Source organism: Coenobita brevimanus, chromosome 89, assembly GCF_032717465.1.
Source record: "Coenobita brevimanus isolate Jiangsu-jjx chromosome 89, ASM3271746v2, whole genome shotgun sequence".
Lineage (NCBI taxonomy): Eukaryota > Metazoa > Arthropoda > Malacostraca > Decapoda > Coenobitidae > Coenobita > Coenobita brevimanus.
The window spans coordinates 29,900,057-29,927,584 of record NC_137042.1 but is presented as its reverse complement, the minus strand read 5'-3'; the positions used below and the strand labels follow the sequence as shown (position 1 = coordinate 29,927,584).

At 42.1% G+C, this 27,528-nt stretch overlaps 1 protein-coding gene across 1 annotated transcript in view; it reads right to left on the bottom strand.

The window, feature by feature from the left end:
* LOC145411433 (thrombospondin type-1 domain-containing protein 7B-like) overlaps positions 1-27,048 on the bottom strand; it is a 169,524-nt gene extending 142,476 nt beyond the window's left edge. The window contains exon 1 of the mRNA XM_080281473.1: positions 26,930-27,048. Coding sequence (XP_080137599.1) covers positions 26,930-27,035 — 106 coding nt within the window. The 5' untranslated portion in view covers positions 27,036-27,048. The remainder of the gene's footprint in view (positions 1-26,929) is intronic.
* Between the last annotated feature and the right edge of the window lie 480 nt (positions 27,049-27,528).

Below are 27,528 nucleotides of genomic sequence, written 5' to 3'. Positions count from 1 at the left end.
CTGTGTTTTTTGGCCGGTGGTGTTAATAGTAATGATGATAACAATGATAATTTAGTACTATTCTAAGTAATTAATTATAAGATTCATGACATTGGTAAACAATAATAAGTGACGTTACGGTAAGCGACCTATCGACATTTATTCAAAGTGACAGAGAGCATCAGGACGCCTCGTTGCTTGTTTCAGTGGGTAACCAGTGCGAGAGTAACGATAATATACCAGTCTAGTGTGTGTGTGGTAACAGGTGACAAGTGATTCCCGGTAGAAGCAAACAAGAGTTGTCACTTACAGAGGCACGGCTTCACCACCACCACAGCGTTAATGATGTGTGTGTGTGTGTGTGTGTGTGTGTGTGTGTGTGTGTGTGTGTGTGTGTGTGTGTGTGTGTGTGTGTGATGTGATGTGATGCATTGTGTGTCAAGTGTAATTTTTTGGCGTATTGCTGCCGTGCTCGTGGTTTCAGCCTCATATTGCACAAAAGCATGATAAATATTGGTTCCCGATCCAATGCTGTCATTATCGGAGGGAATGAATGCCCTGTGTGGAATCTAGTACTATTGGTGACGTGTATCGCCCGAGTGACACACACACGTTGAAAAGCATTGTTATCTGATGGCTGAATAGTGAACACCACAGAGTAAGAGTTATTGAGCTGTACTGACATGCTCTCTCTCTCTCTCTCATCTGTCTATCTGCCTGTCTCTTTGTGCAATGTGTTTTGAAAATACCAAACGTAAGTAAATGGAAGTGTAAAGTAGCAGTGAAACATTATGAAATCATGGCTCTTTGTGTCTTACTGAATCACGATTGAATGTAATGGTACCAGTTTGATTCATTTATTTATTATTTTTGCCTTTTTGTGGGTGTTTTCAGGGTTATACGTTAGGCTTTTTCTCCGAGACCCTTGTTAATGATCCGAGGAGTCTTCATGCGCCGTAACAGACCTCAACGAGTGGTACAGGTTGGGGTGAGAGGTCTCTGTGTGGCTTCGCATTATGTACAGCCAGTAAATATATATCTTTCCTTAGTACGTTGTAATCGAAGAGACAGAACGATGAACTTGGAAAATTTGTGCTGCTCCTGTTGAGTATCCATATACACCTTTTCTGGATATCACTTCTTAAAGAAAATGGCATCAACTTGACAAATTAATTACCGACTCAGTTATACTAAAGCTTAAAAAAAATAGCCCATGTCTACCTTAATCAAGTTTACTGTATATGTCAAGGCATTTAACTTGCTAAGTGTATACATGTATGGAGGCTAATACTTGATAAAAATATAAATACCAGTTAACATTAATTTTGCGGTATGATCGGCTGTAACAATGTAATAACCAAAAAGTAAAATATATATAAATAAATAAAAGTACAACAGTGTCTGCTGCTGTAGTTTATATACCAATAAAAATACATATTGACAAAGCATTTAAGCAATAGCATCATTACTTATTCAGTATCTGTCGACGTTGTTCCAGTTCCTTGTACCTCTTTTGAAAGCCCGTGTCTGAGAATGTCAGCATGGCCGTATAACTGTGTGTGTGTGTGTGTGTGTGTGTGTGTGTGTGTAGGAAAGCGCAGCCTGCCACGACACCATCTGTGCACAAACCAGCTTAGTTTCAATCCAGCTGACACTTATGATTTATGACATAATGGAGGAGCCACACGGTGTACGCAAGCTCTGATATTGCACACACAAGTTTGGCCATTTTTCAACAGCTGGTGTACACTAGAATACATTTTCAGGGTGCATTTGCATTTCTTTATAAAGTATATTTCCTATAACGCTGACTTACATATAATATTCTGGTCAGTTGTTGCATTCAGTAGGAAGAGGCCCAAAAGCAGACGTAGTAAAAAGTATGTAAAGGATTTGATATAACTTTGGTGATTAGAAGAAAATTGGCTACTTATGTTATATTGGTCGTCAGCATTATCTTGATCCTTGAAGAAGCCAACTGTATGGAGGAATTACGAAGAAATTGAAAACAGTAATTGCTTCTTACTAGGCGCAAAAAGTAGTAGACTAATTGAAAGGTAATGTGTAATGAAATGCAACCCAGCTCATGAAAAACCCCAAAGCATTATAAATACTCTTTTAAGAAGGAGGAACGAAAATTTCGCCAACGAAAATGGAAATAAAATAGAAAGGGGAAAAAGTTCTCAGGCTATTTCGGGCACTCGGAGGAGAATTGAAAGTCCTCAGAGACAAAACGCTCCTCCCAAACAACACTGGAATGTACCCTAATCAGCGGGCAAATAGGAAATCGATGTTGAATTGTCTTCCCGGTGTGTGTTTGTGGCGGCATGGTCTCTCCTCCAAAAGTTTAAAATTCTTTCCTCTTTCCTGCATTATTTAAAAATTTCATGTATTTTAAAGTCCCCGATGTCGTCTTTTGCAGTTTATTTTTGTCCATTCGATTTTAATTCGGCTGGAGGGGTTCGATATAGAATTTGTGAAGCTATCCAGTGTTAAATTCGAAATGTAAAAAATAATCCATGGTACTACAATGGCTAATACGCTGAGTAATACGTCTCAGTAGAAACAGTTCAGTTAAGAAACCTTCCATATTTATATTTCTTGGTGTTTGGGGCGTACTGTATTTACTCTTCCATGATTTTCTTACCGTGTACTGGCTTTATTCCTTGATGGCCTCCACATTAACAGTCCTTTGCCCATTAACATTTCTTTGTCATTTCTGTGATATTTTTATGTACATCAGTAAGGGATAATCTGATATAATGCTTTTTTTTTTTTTTACTTGAAAGTCGACATAGTTCGTTCATAATATCCCTTGGTAATTATTCCCTGTGCAAAATATTTAGAGCACGAGTGTCCTTTAAGAATTATTTCCACGCTTATCTCTGCTACATCTACTAATCAGTCTGGTGTTTGATGCAGCATCCTGAATGGGGTGGACCTATCAAAAATTAAATAAGCTTAGCATTTCTGTCCCTACATTCCCCTCATAGTACGATCTTTCTGTATCCATTAATCCACTACCTTGTCCTTCCTCAGAAACGACTCTCTTAATGAGCACTTCCATTTTTTTTTTAGATGGCTAAATTGCGTCACATGTCTCCTTGTGTTGTTTCCCTTCCCCTTGTTTTTTCTAATTATAGTTAATGACAATCTTATCAATCCAATGAACTCGTAATTATGTTTCTTCTTGCCACCTCCAGAAAATGCTGTTCAGATTCATTAAGGTCATTTCAACAGAGGAGGGTATGACACACTCTCTTTTAGCCACTCGGTAAAATGACGTCTTTCTGTTTGATTTCTCTCTGCAAACTCCAAATGATTTTCCTCAGACTGAGATAAAATTACAAGAGTAAATGGGATCACGTACTACATAAGTCAACAGATTCCCTTTGAAACCACTGATCAGCTTTAATACGCAGGGTAGACCACTCCATGTCGTCCTGGTGGCAGGCTGTTTTGTTGTCACCCATTTTCGTCCCTGCTTCGTCATGTGCTTTTGCTGTCGAGGTCTGCACCCATTTTCACCCCTCGATATGACGCTGAAGTAATAGACACCATGCATCAACTTTGCCCCAGTTCTGCAGCGCTATATTATACTCCCTTCAGCTTTAATCGTGTACTGGTATGAAGGTGAACGTTCGTTTTACATACGGGTAATTTTCTTATTTTATGTACACTCGGGTCAGAAATGATCTTTCCACTGGTGACCTCTACATACGCGTGTGAACAAAACGTATTTGATATAATCCTCGTCCGTATGGTTGGTATGCCTGAGTGAGATACGGGCATACGCAGGTGCCAATGGATATATATTTGACAGTATCGATGTATAAGGTTGCAGATATTCAGTGGCGGTAGTGTAAAGATAATTTTTGATCCGAGTGTACACTTCCGCTATATGGACTGGAGCAAAAAGTCCAGTCGCCAGGCTTAATAAATGAGAATCGCAAGTCATATAATTCAGAATACTTTTTTTTTTCTTTTTTTTATAGCAATATTGTGGTATGGTTACGCTAAGTGTATTATCAAATATAGAAGACGGACAGTGCCTACCTATTTTGAATTGAGAAGCAGTGGCAAGCATTTTTTTTCATGTAATTATCAGTGAACAAGAAAATGTTGTTAAATGGAGGATACCAAGAAAGTCTAGCCTAAAGGAGAACTATACAACAAAGTGAAACATTTGGCAATCAGTTCCTCATATGCTGCCCCTCTGGTGCCAATTTTGATTAAGAAATTAAAAACATAAGCTTTGACTGAATACCCTTCGTTACATTGCGACACTTCCGATGTTAGCAAACGCTTTTACCTTCGAGTTACTGAATCTAACAATGCAACTCCCACCTCTGATTAACAGCCAGAGAAAAGACCTAAAGGAGGGAGATAATAAAAAAGGACTTTACGTAAAAAACAACTTTACTGGGGGAGCGATGGAACCTAGTAAAAAAATACAAGGAGGATGGACGTGTGTGGAAGAGAGGGATTAGGAATGAGAGAGTGACTTGGTGTATGAATGAGCGAGGAAGGGAGAGAGGAAGTGACCTAACAATAGAACTACGCACAGTTGTGTTGAGGATGAAAGGGGGAAGCAGAGAGGGGAACCTAAAACAAGTTGCTAGAAGATTTCTGGAGATAAAACTAAGGAGTAAAAAAGGAAGATAGCCACGTAAGGATCAGGAGAGCTATAGATGTTTCACCTAAACTTGGTCTAGATTTTCGTTCTTTTGCGGCATACTTCACCTAGTTCAGTAGCAGAAAAATGACAGTGCTACGACTGTATATCCTCATCATTACACGTGAAAGTCCTGCTTCCCAGAATCCAGATTTGTCGTAATTAAGATAGTTTGAAACAACTTTGTGTCTTCCCAACAAATTTCATCACATGCTGTCGAATGTAAAGAAAAAGCTATTTAAAGTTCCTGTGAGATTTTTCGGATTTAGCGAAGGTTTACGAAGCGAAAAGTGAGCCAGCCGCCAGAGTGAAGCCCTAAGAGCTTCTCAGCTTCGGGTGGCCAACTTACCGTCCCTCAACTTCACCAAAACTTCCCTCATCACCCGACGCCCTCCTTCACCCGGCTCGATTTTCGTAAATGTCTTTCCGAAACGCTGCTCATCACTCAACTACAAGACATTTCCCGCCACTCTAACTTCCCCCTCCCCCTCACACTCCAAATCCCCCCCGAACCGTGATAAAATTTTGAAAACTGGAAAGATGTAAAATCTTCCCGAACAAGGATTTTTTTTTTTTTTTCGAAAGCAGAAAAGGATATCAGTTACTCCTGAACCGCGAAAAAAAAAAAAATTGATAACTGAAAAGGGTGTAAATTCCCTTCGAACCGTGGAAATAGAAAAAGAAGAAAAAACGAAAAAGGTTATAAATTAATCCCGAAGCATGAACATTTATTCGAAAACTGAAAATGTTGTAAAGTTCTCCTCAGATCACGAAAAATCTTGAAAAGTGAAAAGGAAGTAATTTCCCCTCAAAACCATGGAAGATTTCTGAAAACGGAAAAGGGTGTGAATTCCTCCCCGAACCATGAAAACATTCTGGAAACTGGAAAGGGGTCCAGGTTGTGGAGCTCCGGGAAAAGAACTGGAGGCTAATAAAAAATTCAGGCGTAAGGAAAACTTGTGGGGAGAATATCTTATCTGAAGGAGGCAGGCGTCGGCGGGGGTGAATAAAGGTGCCAAGGAAGGAGGAGCCAAAATTTGTGAAGGGCTGTTGAAATCACCGCGGAAATCACACTCGCGGAAAATCACGGTGGAAGAATGAGTCGGAGGGTTTTGATTGCTGAAAAAAAAAAAAAAAGTGAGTTTTTAGAAGATCTGTATTTAGTTTTAAAATCAAATATATTCAGCTCTGTTAATTTTGCGGCTGAAAATAACTGATTGCTTCCTTGCACGGCTGTAATAATGACATAATAGTGCACTTAAATAGCTAAAATAATGAAGCTTACAGTAACAGTGATGTTTACATGCAGCTTACTGATAATAACAGTGACTATACAATCGTTTCCCACACCCGTTGGCTGACCTACAGTGATCATTTTTATCATACTAGATTTTAACCATCCAAAACAAATGGCTCAGTACACTTCATCAACCAGGTGTCTTTATTTTGTTCTAAAGTGTTGTTATAATTAATCCCTTGCCTACTGGAGACATACCTCTGTTGAACTGAATAGCCTGTTGCTAATTAAAACAAAATTCGAAGTGATTCTACTGGACAGAGTTTCTGGAAAATATTCCTAATACTTTACCTAATTGAGAATTCACGTCATTAAAAGAAAAAAAAAAGTCTGGAGGTAGCCTGAACAAAATCCTAACTGCAACCATTGCCTGATAAAATGTCACTGTTGCATGGCATTCGATTAGACTTAGTTGTGAGGCAGGGATGAGTCTCCTTGGTAACTAATCAAATTTATCCTGTAATCTGACCGCACCTGACCATCGCCTGTGCGGAATGGGTTTAAAGATCTTCGTCGAATAAAAAAAAAGACAATAGTGGCATATTTTTTCCTCACAACACATACCCGGTAGTCTACATTTCTCCCTTCCATTCCCTACCTGTACGTATTTTATTGTCTCCTTGTCTTGCCTTCTCTTAAAGATCCATCTGTCCCTCTCCTTCACCCTGTTCTCCAAGTATGCATTGTGTAAATATGTCAGATACTTTATCTTACTATTTTTTTATTCTTCTTTCTCCTGTGCCAACCTCATATTTATTCTTCCTTTTCCCTTTCTTCTCCTGTCTCTCTCTCTCCCTATCCTCTCTCTGTCTCTCCCTCCTCCCCTTCCGTTTTCTTTCCCCCACCCTCGATGCTGTCTTATTACCTCTCGTACTTTTTTGTTTTCCTCTGTTCCATATTTCACCATATTCGTTTCTCCCTCTTCCTTCACTTTTCCTACCCCGTCTCTCCTTCCCTCTCCCTTCCTCTTTACTCTCCCTCTCCCTCTCCTTCTCCCACCCCCTTCTTTACTCTCTCTTCCCCCTATCTCTTCCCCCCGCGCCGCCAATAGTGAGTCTCTGAGTGTCACGTCCCCCATTCATCAACAGGTCTGTGTGGCGTCTCAGGGGCCGGGCGGGAAGAGCGGTCTACTTTATTGAGCTATTTTCGGTTCTCCTTCCTTAACTCTCTGTCTCTCTCTCTCTCTCTGTCTCTCTCTCTCTCTCTCTCTCTCTCTCTCTCTCTCTGTCCTTGCCATTCCTCTCTCCCCTCTCCTTCTCCCTCTCTTCCCTTAATATCATACAGTCTTTGTGCTCATGCCTTGTCCCTCGCATTTTTCTCCCCTCTCCCCTTCCACCCCAGTTCGTCGTTTCCCTGTCGAATCCCACCTTTACCTGCTCCTTTTTTTCCCTTACACCTGGTATTCCCTCCCCTCACTTCCCCAATTCCCCTTCCTGCCACTCAACCCTTCTTGTCACCAGATCTCCTACCCTTCTCCCCTCTTCATTTACCCCTCTCCCCTCAGCAAACTCCCTTTCCCGATTCTATTTTCGTCTCTTTCCCCTCAGGCCGCTCGTCTCTAACTTTTGCCTCTAATCCCTCGTATGTTCCCTTTATCCCTCGCGCTTATCATCAGGTTCAATCTCTTATCGCCTCCCCCTCTGAGCTTGTAGGTTTATTTCAGTGTGGTAGTACTATATGCGTTCACTTCCGAGCCTCTGTGTTTCGCGATAATGATGTTAAAGCGTTTCATCCTTCTCTTCAGTTCATGTCACTTAAGGCAATCCATAGGGCTACTTATTGTTTACTGCTTGTCCCGTACGTAAAATTGTTGCAGTATTCATTGACTGGAATAATAAAAAAAAAAGTTTGATGGTTATTGCACGTAAATTCCTATGTTTGTTGCTAAAGTGCAGTTCTTTGACAAGTATTCCTTCTTCATTATTTCTTGCACTGTAATATGGCTGCTTAAAACTTAATGGCAAGGCTACGGTCATAAGCACATATCTTTCCTTTCCTTTGATCAGCCTTTGGTTCGTTTACCATTTTCCCTTTAATCAAATATTATATGTCTCTCAGTATGCAGCCGACTTCATCAAAATTCACACTCTCCAATTTAGTAAAAACTTTTTTGCTGGTTGTTTACTGGGTGTCGTAAGAGGCTTATAACTGGAGGGTGGTGGCGTGGAGCGGGTTGCCGGGGAGCGTGAAGGAAACTGAGAGAGGAGAGAAAACAGCTCACAGAATATGAGATTTGGTGCTGGTTTCAAACGACCCTCACATCTCTCCCAGCACCACCTGTCCTTCTCCTCTGTTTCTTCCTCGGCCTCATCTGAGTCCAATTTTCAACCCTGAGAAACCCTCCTTGCTTATGCGCGGCTTCAGAGTGACGCTGTACAGTGATACCATGATTAATAGGGAGGCTGGGGTGTGTGAGGCTCGGGTACAGGACTGGGGGACGCGTAATATCCACTAGGAGGGCAGGCTGAGGTGGTCTGATGTCTCGTAGCGTCACAGACTCTGAGGAATGGCCATAATCCGGGCACAGTGGCGGCGGCTTATGTGTAGATTTGAGGCGACGCGACGCTGCACTAGGTAAATATCATCAGCTTACCCAACCGAGTTAGTGTATTTAGACCGGCTTTAACCATGAAATATCTACAATTTCATTCTTCCCTGCATTAGTGGTTGAATATGTGCATGTATCTGAGTATTCGTGGTCGACAATTACCTTAGTTTATCCTTGGGTGCCACTAATACTTAGCTAGATTACGTACGTGCAGAGATTTCTTAAACGTGCAGTTAAAATGGCCGCCTGAAATAAGCCATACTGAGCTGCTATAGCCTTGCTGGCTTGGGAATACTATGTAGCAAAGGCACATGTTCATTAAAATTTGCATATTTTATTTGGCAAACCTGCAGCATTGCTCAGTTCCCGTCAACACGCTTAGTATAATAAAGATGCAGCTGTTGATGCCAAGTCATTTTTGTATTGAGATTAGCCTTTGACGTCTGTGAAGGCTTTAGGATCTCCGTCTTTGCTGGATAATAGACATTGTAAAATAAGAATGACATGCGTAAAATTTAGCTTATCGTGCTTTCACCTAAGAAACGTAAAAGTAAGCAGAGAAAACACAAATAGCATCCTCATCATCATCCTTAAGACTTCGGTTCGTCTCCCCGTGTCAGTAAACCCAGCCTCATTAACGTCTGGCAAGAAGTTCTGTTTTAGGAAGACATAGTGAGGTCTGGCTAGAAAAAAAATATGCCTTGTGAATAACATAATTAACTCGTAGAATTTAGTAAGAAAAAAAAAATTGTAAGCTAAAAAGAAATTAGTAATGTGCTTATCCCGACAAAAACTGATTTTGAATACTGTTGTAATAATATTAATGCAGAACAATTTTTAACAGTAGGTTAAAATAAAACCCGCTATAACATAATAATTTCTATAAATCTTTCTTGCAAGATTACGGCAGAAAAGTGGAGCTGAAACGTTTATCGCTGGTCTCGTATTTCTGGCGGTTCTTGTTATTTGAAGTTCAAGGCACGCGGCGAGTTGATGACCCGTCGTCAGTGCGTGATGGTGGTGATCAGGTCACTCTATAGCTCTCCGGCACGGCACGGCTTGGCACGGCACACAGCCACCACCCTCACGCTTGACCTCTAATTCACTCTTCACTTACACGGCACGGCACGGCATTGTCACCACACACACACACACACACACACACACACACACACACACACACACACACACACACACACACACACACACACACACACACACACACACACACACACACACACACACACACACACACACACACACACACACACACACACACACACACACACACACACACACACACACACACACACACACACACACACACACACACACACACACACACACACACACACACACACACAGAGAGAGAGAGCATACGTACGGCAAACGAACCCCCTGTTAATATTTTCTGCAGAAGGTGGTGGACAGGTGGTTGAGTGAGGTGTTTGCGGGTTGTTTACAGCGGGGCGGGAGTGTAAGAGGAGCAGAACACGACACTACCAGCCTCTGACATTGTTTGACCAGCTTCCAGAAAATAGGTTGTGGCAGAAGATAATAGTCCCGCTAATTTGCTACTGTTCATTTTCCTATATTTTTTTTTTTAAGCATAATGTCAATTAAGTGATCGTTTCAGCAACTGTTTCATCAGCCGGAAGTGGTACACCTTTTGATAGGTAGTGAGAGGGAGATAAGATTTATTTTATTCTCCATTATTATAGCACTGAAAAATAAAATGCCACAAGAACTTGGTTACTATTAGTTATATATTTTCCATGAAACATATAATTCAAGTATATATCCAAGAATCTCTGTTTTTGCTAACCTGAGAATACTTGTACACAGCTCGAGGTATACAGAGGACAACAAAGACACCCTCGCACTTATCTGCTTTAGAAACGGGTGATGTGTTTAGGTCTGCCGTAGCTTGGTTAACTGTGGTGGGAGACAACGGAAGAGATAGTAGGCGAGCAGAGAAAGCGCGAGTCATACAGAGGACAGCGAAGACGACCCCGCTCTTACCTGTTTAAGAAATATGTGGTGTGCTTAGGTCCGCCGCTGCCGTGGTGGGAGACAATGAAGGAGGCAGCAGGCAGTTACCCTGTCGCCTGCACCCAACACCACTCACCCACGCTGCTCAGGACAATGGTCGCACCTTCATACCTTCCCTCGATCATGCTGTCTTTCTCTCACACTCACACTCTCCCGCCCGTGTTCACACTCCCTCCGTATCTCCACCGCTTTCCCTCTTTCATTCCCCTCCATTCCCGCTCTTGCTTCCTTTTATCCTTGGTCACGCGTTTGACCTCATTCGCACTTCTTTTACTCTTCCACCCACCTCACCTCTCGTCGTCGTTCTCTCTCTTTCCTCTGTACCTCAGTTCCTCCCGCACAGAGTCATTCCCTTCCACTGAATTCCAAATTCCACTCTCTTCTTTGGTCCTGTTTCTTTGTCTATTCGTTTGTCCACCTCTGTATCCTGCAATGATTTTTTTTTTTACGTTGGAGGAGGTTGTGTAGTCACCTCTGCCTCCTTGTCTGTCTGTTTGTTTCATTATCCCTAAGATATCTAAATGTTATAGATGGATTTCAGTGAAATTTTGTGTATAAGTGGGTCATGGGCCACGGAGGATTTGGTTAAGTTTTGGTGGTGATTTGATTTCGATTCCCGGTTCAGGACTTATTGTTTGTTTGTCCGCAAGATGTCTCAAAATGTTGATTGATTGATTTCAATGAAATTTTGTGAGTCATCGGCCTCGAAAGAGCGAATTAAATTTATGTGATGATCTGAGTTGTCTGATATTGGCGTTGGCGGAGGTATCAGCTCTGTGAATGCGTTTAACATTTCATTCATACAATCTATACTATACTTTCTCTGCGGCGTGGTTTCATGATTATTTTATTTCAGTAATATTCACAAGTTTTGATTGACTAAAGGAAAGAATCGATTTCGCTTGTGATCCACCAGAATCCTGAATTATTATTTATGAGTTGAAGTTCAGAGCAAAAATGAAATTACAAAATCGTGATGCATTGAGTGAGCGAGATGCAGTGGCTGTGCTAGCGTGAGCCGGAAACATAATGAAAAATTTTACATGCATCATTTTTACGGTATTTGGATGCACTCGATTTTTTTTTAGCCTCCACGTGTTGCATGCATGGTTCATTTAATTTAAAAATATGTCCTCCACTTTCATATAATTTCAAATGTATAGCCTACTGGATGTCTATTTAAATCCACGGCATCAAGATTCACTCAAAATTTATCTCTTTCTCGGAATCGGTAACAGAAGACAAAGGTCAAGGGGATTCGGTCGTCCTTTTGAAGCTGTGTGCGCCAGATGTAAAGGTTAATAACAATGAATAATAGGTGATAATATGCGATGCTCATATTTTAGGACGAGGTGGATGAACGAGGGTAATGGAACAACGAGTACTAATTCCAGATTGACTTTAACACGTATTAGGGAAGGTGGGAATATAAGTGTGTGCGGAAAACGAGTGGATTTGATATATGGTGGTATTTGATTTTCATTACAGAGTGTATGGTTGTCTTTTTGACATAGGTATGACGTACAATCTCAGAGTACTAATTTACAATCGTTCTTTCAGTGTGTTTCAGAATAATAATAAAAAAAAAGATTTGTAGAGAAGTATACAAAGTGTATTATTCAAATAGATACCGTTCCTCATAATTTGTTTTCTCTTGATTTACTGTACAGTTATATAACTCTTTGGATTTCTGGTAAGCGCGAAGCCAGGATTCCCGCGCGTGTTTTGTAGACCCTGTGTCATATTAGCTCTCAGATAATAATAGGTAACAAGAGAAATATAACCTTTGAAAGATATAATGTACAACCTCTTACGTACACACTGGGAACGCCGCAAGATGGTGTATTTACATTTATATTCAGGCAGGTGCAGATAGACAGAAGATCCATTACCACACCCTGCTCACCAAGTATCCCAGAATTACCTTGAATCGTGCATATTGTCTGATTCACATTTCCTGGAAGTTTGAGGGATGTTAGTCAGGCTGTTGTAATTTTGATCATGCCCTTTCCACCCCAGTCGTAACCAGTAACTCATTCCGGTTGCCTGCTGCCTGTGACAGTGCATATTTGTACAGCGTTGCCATACATAATTTTAGGGTAGCAATATCATCGTTGGGTTACAATAAATTCAGCCATATTTAGGTGCCTTCAGGACGTGTTATGGTTTTTAAGAAGTGAAAAATAATGTGAAAGACGGAATGTATATGCATAGAAAATGTTAATGGCAGGGAGCTGAGGGAAATTTAGCGTATGAGCATACAAGGGGGAGGGTAACCAAATACGGGCAGCCTGAGCGAGAGGAAGCAGATGGTGGGTTCCGTCCCATATTTGCAATTCAGATTCGATACAAAACAAAGCCAATATCAGGTTTTCATTGGAAAAATGGCATGGGCGAGGCAGAATTTCCCCCACCAGAGTTAGCCCGTAACGTTGTCATCAAATTTGGAGCGAGATCGATCAATCTCCCAGACCACGTCATCAACGCATTCTCTTTCATTACCAAAACGTGGAATGTGGGAAGTTTGTTGCGGCAAACTGGAGCCATGGTGTGGCCGCGGAGGCTGTTAATGCATCCTGCCTCTGCGTAGTGAAGCTGACTTTAAAATATTACAGTTCTTTTATATTTCTTTTTTCCTTATAATTAAGAACAACTATAAGCAAAAGTCCTGCAGTGATTCTCAGATTACAGCATATTCGTGTTAGCGCGAAATGCTGTTGGAAATAGTGCTCTATTGCCCAACATATTGGGAGTTAAAGAGCGCCTCTTTTTTTTCTCTGTCTCTCTGCACAAGCAATGTCATTTTCGTGATCGGCTCAGGCATGTACCATCTACCACTTCGTAGCACAATATGCAATCTGTGTATTCTTTAAAATTCATTTATATTTCTGTTGGCCATCCCTGGATGATAGTGTTATTTATATTATTACCGATTTTGCACCTTGAATATAGTGATGAGCGCCAGAGGAGATAAGAGAAAAAATAATAAAAGAGTAAACAACGCCAAAGAAGATGGCGAATGTACAGTAAGAGCATAATGTCATGTATATCATCCATTTACTCAGGAATACAAATCAGCTAAATTTAAAAAGTAATGTTACCCAACTGCTGGTACTTATACTTCCATAATAACAAATACAGGACATTATTATTTTAACTGTTCTGAAAGACAGCTATGTAAGGCGCAGTTACCGCCAACTTATTTTCGGTTTGACAGGCTGGCAATGGACGGCCTGAGTTTTGTCCTCTACATTCACAACCCGTCGCTGGAGCAGCAGAGAGGAGAACAGAGAAGGTTGGAAGGATACTTAACTTATAGTAAATTCCCGTGTGCCAGCCTGCTTGCCAGTTACGAAGAGCAAGTGTCATGTTCACTGGGTCTAGGTCTGACTCGCTGTATGGACACTGAGCAATAGATCCAAAGTCCTTTCCCTGTTAAATTCAGCTTCCATGCCAGCGCGAAGTAAATCGTGTAGCCGGGTAGAATTTACATTTTTCTGCTGCTCTTCTGGAGGTGTCCGGTCCTTTTTTTCCATGGTGTAGCATATCATTGATGCATAAATATTTGATGCAGTGTCGCTGGATATTTTTCCATGGTGTAGCATGTAATTGATGCATAAATATTTGTTGCACTTGTACCCAGTAACTGATAGTACCAATGGCCTGACCATCCTGGATCTGCTGACACTGACGTATTGATGTGAAGGCTTTCCGAAGTGGCGGGATGATGGGAGGTCATTGTGGCGCTGGTCGTGGTGGACAGTTAAGCCGGATGCGAGTGCCATTACAGCGGATGTTATATCGGTTGGCACCCTCACCTGACCTGACGGGCTGGATATTTACTGTCCCTGTCAGTGGGCAGACAAACTGCAACAATCCGCACCCAAATGAGAAATATATCCTTGTGAATGGCTGCTGCTGATTCCTGGCTTATCTGGCCACATGTGGCTTGTTTAGTTGTTGCAACTCAAATGTTGCACCGTACCTTCAGCAAAACGAGAAGAGGTGAGGCTCGGTGCTTGGTGATACGCCACTCATGGGAGGCGAGGCCCGGTGAGGTTGTATCTCATTCAGGCCGGGAAAGAAGGAGAGTAATCATGGTTGGTAGGGGGTCGTTGCACCGCCCGACAGGACAGGCGTAACGGACTGGTCCACCAGACTGGATAACCACTGGTCCACCAGAGTAATTCAGAAGAGTGGTGTATCAGGCTGGATTACCAGTGGTCGAGAGGTCTGACCGATCAGGCTAGTCCACAAGTGGTCCTTTAGATTGGTCATCTTACTTGACACACTGCACTGGCCCATGAAGTGGTTAGGAAGATTCGTCCTCTGGAATGGTCCGTTAGTGAGTCCATCAAATTGGTTCCAGGTTCATTCACCGGACTGTGACACCTGACTAATCCACTGAAGTGACCTACCAGACTGGTTCACCTGCAGGATCAACCATAATAAATGATAAGTACGAGTTGTCCACTGACAGGCATTCGTTTAATTATGAGTTAGCTAATACTTTTATAGCGAGTTTTTGTTTTTTCTTTACTTGATAGGAAAGTAAGATTAGCATATGTATAAAGAAAGAAGCAGAAATATTTTTCTAAATTCATTGTATTTCAGACTGAAATCGATTTTGACCCAAAATTCATGTTCGTCCCTTAAAATATTTGCATATACATGATGCAAGTCCCTTTTAATCGATAACGTTGGAGGGTCATTAGTGAAGTGGTTTTGTTTTCACAAAGAAAAGGTGCTGTGGACAATAATATTTGACTCCTCATTTTTTTTTTTTTTTTTTCTAGAACAACGAGTAAAATACCGGTAACATTCATTCCACCCTCTCTGCATCTCTTCCTCAACGACATAATTCTTTCCCCCTTTTACACTGTATATTCTTATATTTATGTTTTATGTATTTGTATTGACAGTGACTGCATACATTAAGATACAAAAGAATTACTAACTTGCCGCATGAAGAAGTAATTTGACAAGAAGGGAGCTTAAGAAAGTCTTCGAGGCTGACGTGGCTACTGCTCCATGTTTTCCGATAAAGGTCATATATATTCCTGGCCACCCAAGCCCATATATATTCCAGGCCCTTCACGGGAACTGAGAACCACTTACAGGGGGCGTCCCAGGGGCCATCAGGGGAACAAAGAATTCATCATTACGGGGGGATTATGGTCGTTCCTCGCCCAGCCAGGAGCCAGAAAGGAAAAGGTTCGCTCTTGAAGCCTTTATTGAGTCCATGTTTTTCAATTCAGCTTCAGGGTAGAATAGTCCGTTGGTGTTGTTCATTTTAAATGCTGTTTACGCGTAGCTCTTTTGGTTAATGCTTTCTGCACTGTACATGCATTTATTGTTCCATTTTTCTTTTTCTTCAGTATGAACGTGTGTTTATGAAAGAGCATTACGTCAAGCGCATTCTCACCATGTTTTTTTTTTTTTTTCGTTTCTTCTGTTCCTGATTACTACCAGGATTATTTTTTTTTTTTCTTATAGTTTCATAGCCTTGCGTGGTAACTCCTTTATTGCGTGCAGTCACCATATGACGATAGGTACAGTAAACGATTGAAGTCCGTCAGGGAGAATAGCTTAGGTGTGCAGAAATAAAAAATGGTAATTCGCAGTATAGAATCGGGGGGGAAAAAAAGGGCAAAGTACATAACCTAGACGTGATAATAATGGCCAGACCTAGAGTGATAATTATGGCCGTACTACGGACAAACAGTGGATGGTAACAGTAAAGCCAACTCAGTCTCATGCTCGATGAAACCAAGTATATAGAAAAAATAAATAAAAACAAAGATACCAATATGGATGGCAAGAGTTTGTCGAAAAAAAATAATGATCAGGAATGGCAAGCGATATGATCGATATATTGTGAGGTTTACGAAAAATAAGACAGGTACATAAATAATACACAGTGGAACCTGTCTAAAAAACGATGTATTTTGAAAACAGTAAAAGGGTATAGTGGAATTCAAGATAGCTGAAAAAATGATGAAAGGGGGAAGGGGTGGAGTCGAAAGAGTTAGAAAAAAGAAGGATAAACGGAACACTGAACGGGATGGGAACGACTGAAGAGGGGAGGGGAAGAAGTCGATTGAGTCGGAAAACAGGTATGATGAAAATGGCCAATGAAATTTCAAGATAGAAGAAGGAAAAGAGACGAGAGGGAAAAGCGAAGAGAGAGGAGTCGCTCTTCCTCACGCTTCACGTCCTCCTCGCCAACGGGGGAGGGAAGGGGAGGGGAAGTGGTTTAGGAGGGGTGCGGATGGAAATTTGAAGATAAAAGAAAGGAAAGAGAGAGAAAAAAAAAGGGAAGGGGAAAGAATCGAGAAAAGACGCTCTTCCTCACGCTTCACGTCCTCCTTACAAGCGGGGGAGGGGAGTGGGGGAAATGAGGTAGGGAAGGTGGGGAAGGGAACGAAAGGGCAGTGAGGTAGGAGGGCTGGGGAGGGGAAGGAAGGGAAGTAAGGTAGGAGTGAGGATGGGTTCGTGTTTATAGTCTGCTGGTGACCCTGGGCCATTGTGAGCTGCAGGTGAGGGTCGACTTTCGCCCTAAAACCCAGGCGGTATAGAGGCTGTTATTCCGTGCTGGGGGAGGCCGGAGTTGATGGTCACTGCCCACCATCTCTCTCACATCATGTCTCTCGTCTCTAGCCTCCCCCTCATCCCCTCTCACCCTGACCTCTCATTCAGCCCGACCTCTCACTTTCCTTGACATTTCACTCTTCCTGTGCTTTCCTTCTCTCTCATCTCACTATCTCAGACTCTTCTTGACCTTTTGCTCTTCCCATTCTCTCATTTTCTCAGATTTAATTCTCTTCATTCCCTACTTCACTCTGCACCTCCTATTACATATAATTTTTTCCTCATTTCTTTCAGTCTTCCTTGTTTTTGTCGTGTATTATATGCCTCTTCTGTTGCCATTAGGATTCACATTTCATGATTTACCTGATTCGATTTTTCCTCCCTTCAATCCTGCCTCTCTCCTTACTTTTCCGTACCGTATCCCTCATTTTTCTCTGTCACCCCCCTCATCCTCCGTTGCCATTCCCCTCATCGTCTTTTACCTCTCCGCTTGCCTTTCCCCTCCCCTTATCCTTTGCCTCCTCCTGTCACCTACCCCTGCTGCTCCCTCATCCTTTGTGTCTTTCCTCTCACCCTCCCCTACCTCTCCTCTCCCCTCCACCCTACTTTCCCCTTTCACTTTCATCTGCCTGTCCCCTCACCTTCACCTGCCTCTCCCTTTTCCCTCACGATCCCTAACCTCCAACCCTCCCCTCATCCAATTCTCCTTCTCCTTTCTCTCCTCTCTCCCACCCCCTTTGCTCTCACCCTTCCCTGCCTCTCCCTTTTCCGCCCATTGTCCGGCTCCCCTCCTGTTCCCTGCCAACGACCACCGTACCTCAGGTTATCCCCAGCCTATCTCTTCTCGCCCCCTGTCCTTCCTCTCCATATACCCTTCGGTGTCCACTCCCTCTATCCCTCTTTCTCCTTTCATCTGTCACTCTTTGTTTTACACACATAGATACATATACACATTGGAGCGAGCGCGCACACACACACACACACACACACACACACACACACACACACACACACACACACACACACACACACACACACACACACACACACACACACACACACACACACACACACACACACACACACACACACACACACACACACACACACACACACACACACACACACACACACACACACACACACACACACACACACACACACACACACACACACACACACACACACACACACACACACACACACACACACACACACACACACACACACACACACACACACACACACACACACACACACACACACACACACACACACACACACACACACACACACACACACACACACACACACACACACACACACACACACACACACACACACACACACACACACACACACACACACACACACACACACACACCTCTTGCGAATAGAAACGCTGTTTATTAGAGTGCTCTTAAAGCGAGTAACATTATGGTTTCAACCGTGGAAAGCGATTCACGAATTAACCTAATATCAGATCCTCGTCGTAAGACTTATTTATTTTTATTATTATTATTATGTATTTATTTTAAGGAGGACAAGGAGAGGAAAGCGCGTAAACTTCAATTGGCCCATCTTCTTCCCTTGCCCCTTGCTTTTGTTCCCCACGCAGTAAATAAATAAATACATAAATCTTAGTTACGGGAGTGAAACCATGTAAATTAATTTGTAAATCTCGGTGGGAAGCAAGCAGTCGTAGAAGTTACCGTCCTGGGAATAGTGCCTATCAACTACGCGTAGGAAAATAAGGCAGACAGTTTTCACCGAGTCGCAGTCTTTATCTTGATACAACCCACAACTATCCAGTGTAAACCCAGGTCCCCATTTCTACTACCGGGTGAGTAAGGACATAGAGGAAACAAACTTTGTCCGGGAGTCTGACCGGCCAAGGAATCGAAATCGGGCTTTTCCAGACTTGGGCTGGGTGAGCTTACCGCTACACCACCACCGGCACCCCTGCAGGGCCGTAGCGTTTTTCCGCCCACCTGACGGGTCAGCGGAAATAAACCAATTCCGCCACTGGGGACTTGAAGGGGAGGCTGTGTTTATAGGAGCCCGGAATTCCTCTTGTTTACTTTACATCGGATTTGCCGGTGAAAATGTTTGGCATAAATTTTTGTGTTGCTCCGTGGGATTTACATGGATATTTTTGGCTCTTGTTGAGGCAGTCGTGGGAGCCCCTCTTGTATACTAACATGGGATCTGCAGGTGAAGATGTTTGGCATAAATATCTGTGTTGCTCCTCGGGATTTATGTGAAGATTTGTTTTTCTTTTTTGGGGTGGAGGGGGGCTTTTGTTGATGCAAGGGATCCTTTCTGCCTCCTTGTTGATGCACTGGACTTGCTTTTTGCATATTTTCCATGTTGCTTTTTCTATATTGGCTTGTTTTGATGTATGTTATTTGATTTTGCTGTTTTGGCTTGTTGCAGATGTATATATGTGATTGTCTTTCTCACCCTGGCTTGTGTTGATGCATAGAATATAAACTTTGTTGGAATTGTAGCTTGTGTTGAATTTTTATTTTAAAAGCCATTGCCTAACATGGCCCCAGTATACCTCAGCAACACCTATCCTCACCTCAGTTACAACACCTCAGGTACACCAACCCACAGTGGCACAGCCATATCACACAACGTCACACGGAAGCGTGGGCCATGGGCGAAGAAAGAATTAATTACATTTGGAGGCGGATCCGGATCCTATGTATCCCGCACAATATCTCCAAAAGTTCTCAGTGAACTTCAATAAAATTTTGTGGAAGAGTGGGCCGTGGGTCAGGGAACAATTGATTAAATTTGGGGGAGGATCCGGATGCTATGTATTCCTCAAAAAATCTCCACGAATCCGGATCCTGATCCTTTTTAACGGCAATAGCACTGACGGAGGTATGCGCTGTCCGAATGCTTTCTAGTTTTAGTGTCATTATTGTCATAGATTTTCTCATCGCAATAAGTCCATCTAGTAGTATGTTAAAATTAATGAAATGATGATTGCAATGTGATATAGCTGGATTTTAGAAGTCGTCGTTTAAGGCAGAGTAACTCATTACATGGAAGCCTACCAAAATTCCCTCAACGCGGTATGATAATTTCCATCTGACATATGTAAATCTTAAAAGTCGTTGTTTCAGTCAAAATAAGTCAGTATAAGTAAGACTACCCAGAATCTCTGACGGAAACTGTGAACAAAGTTTGGCTGACAAAGTTGGAGAAAGTATCGGCTTGTTCAGGAACTGCTGCTAAAAATGGTGGAACATATGCAGAGGCTAACTTGAGGCCGAGGCACTACACCAGCCTCTGTAAGACCTGAGATTAATGAAGGAAAATTACTTGCTTTCGGTCTCGGCCGTAGGGCACGTGTGTTACCGTTGCTATATTTTCCTGCATTACTTGCATTGCTTATTCATGCGACTTCTTTTCCTGGCTGTCCTGTAGTTTGTGAATTATGTGGCATCATGTGGAGTTTGTGTATTTCCAGGAACTTGCCATTTCATTGTCATGGGCACACTTGGGTTATTTAAACTGGCTCCAGACGATTTCATTTTTCAACGGTGAAATTATTAAGAACCATTGCTGATTAACCCGATTGCCGTTAACAGCGCACTTGCGTAATATATGTTCAGTCTGACACAAGACGATTTTGTTCAGCTGAGATAAATCTTACCTGGCAAGATTTAATTTTCCTCAGTGTAGATTTCATTTCGTCCTATGTTTAATTTCTCACCAAACATTATTTTACGACTTATTCCGCCTTAGGTCTCCTCTCATTTCATCCATTTTCTTTAAATGCTGATTCTGAACTCAATGTAATTTTTAGTGGATGTATAACCCAAGCATCCAGTCATGTCATTTCTTCTGTAATCATGCAAGAAATTTTCAGACAAATACGTCTTTGACCGTCACGATTAAACTCGGTATTCTTAAGGTATTTTTATAAGTACAGCCCATTTCTTCTGGTTTTTTCTAAAATTTCAGCCTGAAGTTAATGTGTTCACGTTCGCTTCTGCTATCGAATCAGCGGAATCTGGATTTTTTCTTACAATTATAACAGTTCCGTTCTTGACTGTAAACTTCCTGGTACCATGGCACTAGCTCAGATTAGGGCATGGTTCCAAGTTGATTTGGACGTTAAAACATAGTTGGGAGATGGTACCCCGTTTTCTCAATTGTTTTTGTGCGGAAAAACAATAGACGGTAGTTCAGCCTTTCTTTTTCTTTCCATTTTCTTTTTCCTTTTCTTCTTGTATCTTCTTTTGGGGGGAGTTCAGCATATTGTGTTGGGTTTTTCTTTGTCGGAAGGACGCCGGACGGAGGGAGGTTAAAGGCGATGGATGCGGGTCAGGATGAGCAGTCACCGGAAGGAAGAAAGGAGCAGGAGGATGGTAAAAAGAATAGAACGCAGGGAAGACGGGAATGCAAGACAAATATTGGGAGGGGAAGAAACACTGGGAAGAGAAAATAAGAGAAAAATGGGATCACTGTCTGCTGGGGAAGCCGATATGATGAAAAGAGTACTGAAAGCCGAGGAAGAGACGGGTTTATGACAACGTATAGTGGAGGGAGGGACTGAAAGAGGACAGGAAAAAAAAAGAGAGGAATAAGAGGACAGATAAAAGGCAAGAAAGAGAGTATAGGTAGGAGATGGGAAAAAGAGAAGAAAATGAAGGCAGATAAGAGAAAGGAAAGACATCATGGGAAGGAGATGGGAAAAAAGAGAGGAAAAGAAGACAGACAAGAGAGGAACGAAAATCTGGGAGAGTGGGAGGGAGAAGGGGGTGAGGAAGGGTGAAGCAGGAAAGAGAATGATGTTTCGGAAGACAGCCAATCCTCTGAATATGCCAAGTAAAAGAGCAGTGAAAGATTTGATTTAGCATGTTGTGTATAGAAAGGGATGGGAGATATTTATCGGTGAAGCCTAAAAGGACGGAGTGGTCCAGATGGAACTGAGCAATAAAATGGAAGAAGTAAGGAGATGATTCAGTACAAGTGACAGTGTGAGAGTTAATGGAAATGTGAGTGATAGTGAAGGCAGGAGAAAAACAAGGTGCCAAGGCGAGATGGCGACACAAAGATACGAGAGGGAAAGGGGGCTAGAAAAAAAAGAGTATGGAATATAGACAAGAAAGAAAAAAGAGGATTTATGCCAACAAACAGTCAAAACGCCAACTGAAAGGCATATGAAGGGGTACAGATAAAAGCTAAACAGACCACATATGAAAAGGTCAAACGCAGTCCCATAAATTCTTTCAGCGTGGTCCTTAGATGGTACCCGTATATGCAACAAAGGACAAAATCAAAAAATTTAACACAATAACAAAGGCGAAGGTATTACTCGGTATGTGAGAATCGGCACCATCATCATTCTCTTCCATTTTCCCATATGAAATAAATAAAGAAATAAGAATAACAAAGGTGGACAACACAGGGAAAGGGAAAGATCCATAGAGTGCCTGAAGGAGCCATGAATCCATTTACCTAACGTTTAAGGTGTCAGAATATCCCGTTGCAAATCACAGGCGAGAGCATCCACACAAAAATTGGATACACGTTTATGTCACCCGTTAGTTTGTGTGTGTGTGTGTGTGTGTGTGTGTGTGTGTGTGTGTGTTTATCCATTATTTTCCCTAATTTATTCAGGAACTTGACAAGTCTTGTAATGTCACTGAAACACATGGCTTTTCAAATAACCTCTCATCTGATATCATAAAAACAGTATTATTTACCCAAAACCCCTCAACACAAGGCCATTTCATTCTGATTCTAGTCAACGTCAGACGATTTTCTTCAATTGAAAAGTCACCTCTCTGACTGAATTGGTTAAAAGTTATCTCCATTTACTCGAGAATTAATTGAAAAGTCAGTCTTAACCCTTTGGCCGAACTAAACCATTAAAAGAATAAACTAGAGGTCGTTATCTGGGACGCGAGTGTTATGGTGGTAAATGTCTGTCGTGTCGGTGGTAAAAGGAATTAAAAACCATTACCAGGAAGGATTGTATGGTTTGGTGCAGTGGAGGGAGCGCTTGATGGCTTTGCTTCCGCCGGACTACAAGGCAAAGCACTCACCTCACCGGCTTAACTGGACACACCAAGGTTGGGTTTGGTTTCCGTGTCGCCAGGAGGACGGTAAAAAGAGCGAAGGTGTTTTACTGCATTGGCGCTGAAGGAAGGTTAATGGTAATCCCCTTATGTGAAAGCTTGTGGGTCAGTAAACGAGAGAGAGGGATATATAAGTCGTGGCGCTAACTAGCCATTATAGATCCATAGATGTTGCTTGTTGATGCAAAGACTAGGTGGGTAGATCCAAGAAATTTTTCAAGGAATTTCCCATATCACTTCAAAGTAAAGGGCTGAAAAAAAAAAAAGTCACCATGTCTGGCTCAATGTTTTTTTTGAAGTTTGTTATATCTGAAGAATTACTTCCTACTTTCTCAGGAGTACTTTTCGAGATGCTAGCAACTACTCGTTCGCACTGTACTGTGGACCGAACTGTAAGAAATTGTTGTCCGGTGCGTGTAGTAAACTGAATCCTTGTTTCAAAAATACTTTTTGATGAAATGCTAAAACTCGTATTTAATAGAAACCCCCAAAAGTTGGAACGCAAATATCATTCTAGGATTTTGGTATAATTTTAGAAAATCATTGCAAGTCATACCAATGTTTTTCGGATATATGTATCAATTTGATGCACTGATACTAATACTAAATTCTCCGTGATACGTTCCACACTGGATATTTCAAATTTTCCGAGCCTAAAATGTGGGGGAGGGGATTCATTTGCTAGGATAAATATTTGTCCATCCTCCTCCGCGGTTCTGGGTTGCACCAAATCATCGGGAGATTACATATTGAGTGGGTTCTTATGCCTCGCAAGATTGCTGCCTTCAGCGGTGTAGGGTCAACTCTGACAAATTCTGTAAATATTACTGGATTCTTGGACAGAGTCTAATATTACAACTTCGATTTTTAAAGCTTGCTATGGACCAAAATCAGTTTACTGCATTTTTTTCCAGGTCCCTTCATTTCATCAGCTACTGTAAAGTATTGCTTAGTGTGTCATTTTAGGTGTTGATAGTCATTGTATATCCGAGTTGCGTTCATGACAGTTGTAGCAGCAACTGTTACAAAAAAAAAACAGAAAAGAAAACAGCTAGTGAAGTCGGGGTTCTCTCGTCCTTTAAGTAGTTTTCAAGGTTCCCCCCACACGGAGTATAGCGAGTGGTGAAGGAAACGCTGATACCATATTTGTGAGCGTCATGTGTGTGGGAACGTGGTTAGGGAGATGGGTGGTGGGTGGGAGGGGGCATGTGCCTCTGGTGATGACAGGGTGAGGGACGCCCATGGCAGGAGGTAAGGGACCTCCTGTGGTGCCGTCTACCTACCTCACTAACCCTAAGGCAGCCTACCGATGTTTTGAACACTGTGAACACTATTCCCTCATCTGTCTGGCAACGAGTATACGTGCTTCATTTAGTATCCACTGACAAAAAACAGCATTTGGGTAACAGGCCTCGTGTTACAAGGTAAAATAAGGCGATAGTGGAAATCATCGTACAGATTACATGAAAATCATATATGTCAGTCATACCACGTTAGAGTGAGTTGGAAATGCAGTGAGAACTGAGAGAACAAATTTACTAAAGACTATCGGGTCACACAGATGCCTAATTACTCATCAGAAAAGAATGACAGTGTCAGTCCTGTCTTGCTCCCTTGTCTGTGGTCTCATTTGGAAAAGTGTTTCTCTCGTCCTTCTTGTGTGTGCCTCAAACTGCCTCTAAATTTATGGAAGTAGTATTTTGACTGATTTGTGAGGGTCGTCAGAAGCAGGAGGGGGCTACAGATAGCCACGTCTCCACTGGGGAAATTAGGGTTGCCACATGTCTCAGCATTACTTTTGTATGTGTCTGAATCTATGCATAGGCTTAGTAGCTCCCTCTCTTAAGCCAGCTTTCCTCCTTCTTGCAGTCACATTCCATGCCATCACTTCGGCACTAATATCCACTGTCCATATTTAATGTATGATTAGGTTGCCTCATTTAGGACGGGCGCATGATTATATTAGTGGGGAGTATTATGGCACGCCGGTGGGCCTTGTGGAACCAACGTTATTAGTAGCGTTTATGACAAAAAAATATTACTATTATTAGTAAAATTATTGTATCATACCCTCTCTATGATTGAGTTTTGTGTAGTATAGATAAGCGTTTTCAATGTCCTTTGTCTCAGTAAGTGTACTGTTCATTATTGCTCCGTGGTATCTAAAAAATTGATTAAATGAAAGACAGCCAGAGTTCTTCAGTCAAAAAACAAAATGCTGCCTCCACATCCTTAAGAAAAAATTAGTACTGAACTGAATGAAGAGCTTTACTAATTCAAGAGTTCTTTATTTGCGGAGAGCTCCTGTGTGTGGGTGGCTGGAGTTGTCAGACAAAGAGTAGGAGTAAGCACAGCGGACGATCAATGTCACTGCTAAATTATTCTCTCAGGCTGCCACTTGTACCCCAACGCCAAACACGGCCAAAAATACGGTGTCTGGATTTTTCTACCGACGTTGTTTGCAGCGGTATGCGTTCGTATTCCGGGAGTGTAAATAGTTAGTTCCGTCAGAATGCAGGATGGAAAAATGTAGCTAAACTCACGTACATTTTTCTGTGAGAGTAACCTGAACTAGGAATTTAAATAATCCTGAGGCGTAAACATGTGAAGAAACTTTTTTTTTTTTTTCTAGAACATTTTTAAACACAATGTACTCATGGTTAGCTTGCATTCCACGTTTCGCCTCATACCCAATAACGAGATAACTTGGACAAAGCATTTTTTATACCCTTGTTTCACAGTTAAAATGATCGTCAGACACTGGGGCTTGCCTTTCCCTCCGCGATCTGGCTTTTAATTCCTTAGCGACATGAAAAATCTAACACATAATTCTAACGACAGTACTCACAAACTGCTATGACTCCTGTTTTTCCGCTGTTATAATTCTTAAAATGTAATCGGTCAATAATAACTTCGTAAAACTGGAGCTTGCCTTTCCCTTTGCTATCTTACTTTTTCTATGGCGACATGAGAAATTGGTCACCTCATTCTAACTACCCCCAAACTGCTGTGACCTCTTGTTATGCTACCATGATATTTTGTTTCATCACTCTCCATTAACTTCAATTTCTGTATGAATGACTGTCTACAGCATGAAACCACGACCTTCCCTTTCAGGTCGTTAAGTTCTTGAAGTATAGCATGTTATTCTGCCCACCGCCGGATGATATTATTTGGTTTAGTTGCTTCCCATCCTGTTATAACTTCACTACGATGATGTCTTTAAGTGTTTGGACTTAGTGCCTCGAGACCATTTTTTTTTTTTTTCGTTCACCTCGAGAAAATTGTCGAACTGGAGAGGTTACATATTATAATCTTCACTTACTTCTTCATTACCAGAGGCCATTTAAAACGTAGCATAAAATCATCTGAAGATAACGAAGCTACAAATATGCCCTCGAGCAAAATACAGAGTGATCCATCAACAGAGCTTCACTGGAAACCAACGTGGCTGTATCTTATGGGTTACGAGGATGGCTCAGTCTGCTGGTGTGGGCATGGGTTTGGCAGTGGAAGTAAGAAATTAAGAGATGATGCAGGAGAGACATTGATGCCGCTGAGCCGTCCCCGAACCACACAGAAATCACCCAACGGAGTGGAGGAGCGTTATATATGGACGACCCTATATTTCGTTGGACTGAAGGGATTAAGGACACGATTTCCAGCTGGGAGGGGAGACTTACCTGTTTTCCACGTGTAAGTGTTGTGGTCCCTGGCTACGCTTTGAACCCCGGCCGCCGCCAGAGCCAGTAGCAACAGCAGCAGCAGGGGGGGCCCACCAGGAGCCATGTTGGGGGCGACCACAAAAGTGATGCCCTCTCCACTCCCTCCCTCCCCTGCCACACCACTCACTGCTTGCCCTGGAAAGAAAACGGTAGTTAATTTCACGGATGTTCGCTTGTGATGCTTATTTTCATCGTGATCATTATCCAATACTTATTTTTTCTTAATCCTTTCTTTCATAGTCCCACACAAGCGTTTTCACCCTCAGCACTCGTGAAGGTGCTTGTCCTGCAGCGAACATGGCGGTTTCAGTAACATAGAAGTGGCAAAAAATAAAAAACGTTAACCTTGTCTTCCCTAATCACATACACATGCACAGGCACACCTCCAATGGTTTTTTTTTAGCTCTAACTTGGCCTAAAATTGCCGTCTTTCCATCTTGAATGCTAAGTTACAACAACAAATTAACACTAAAATTTATGTTAGTCACGAGGATGTGCTGTGGGAAGGATGTGGAGCCATAGCACTGTCTTTTCTCTGCCACTGGAGTAGTAAGCAT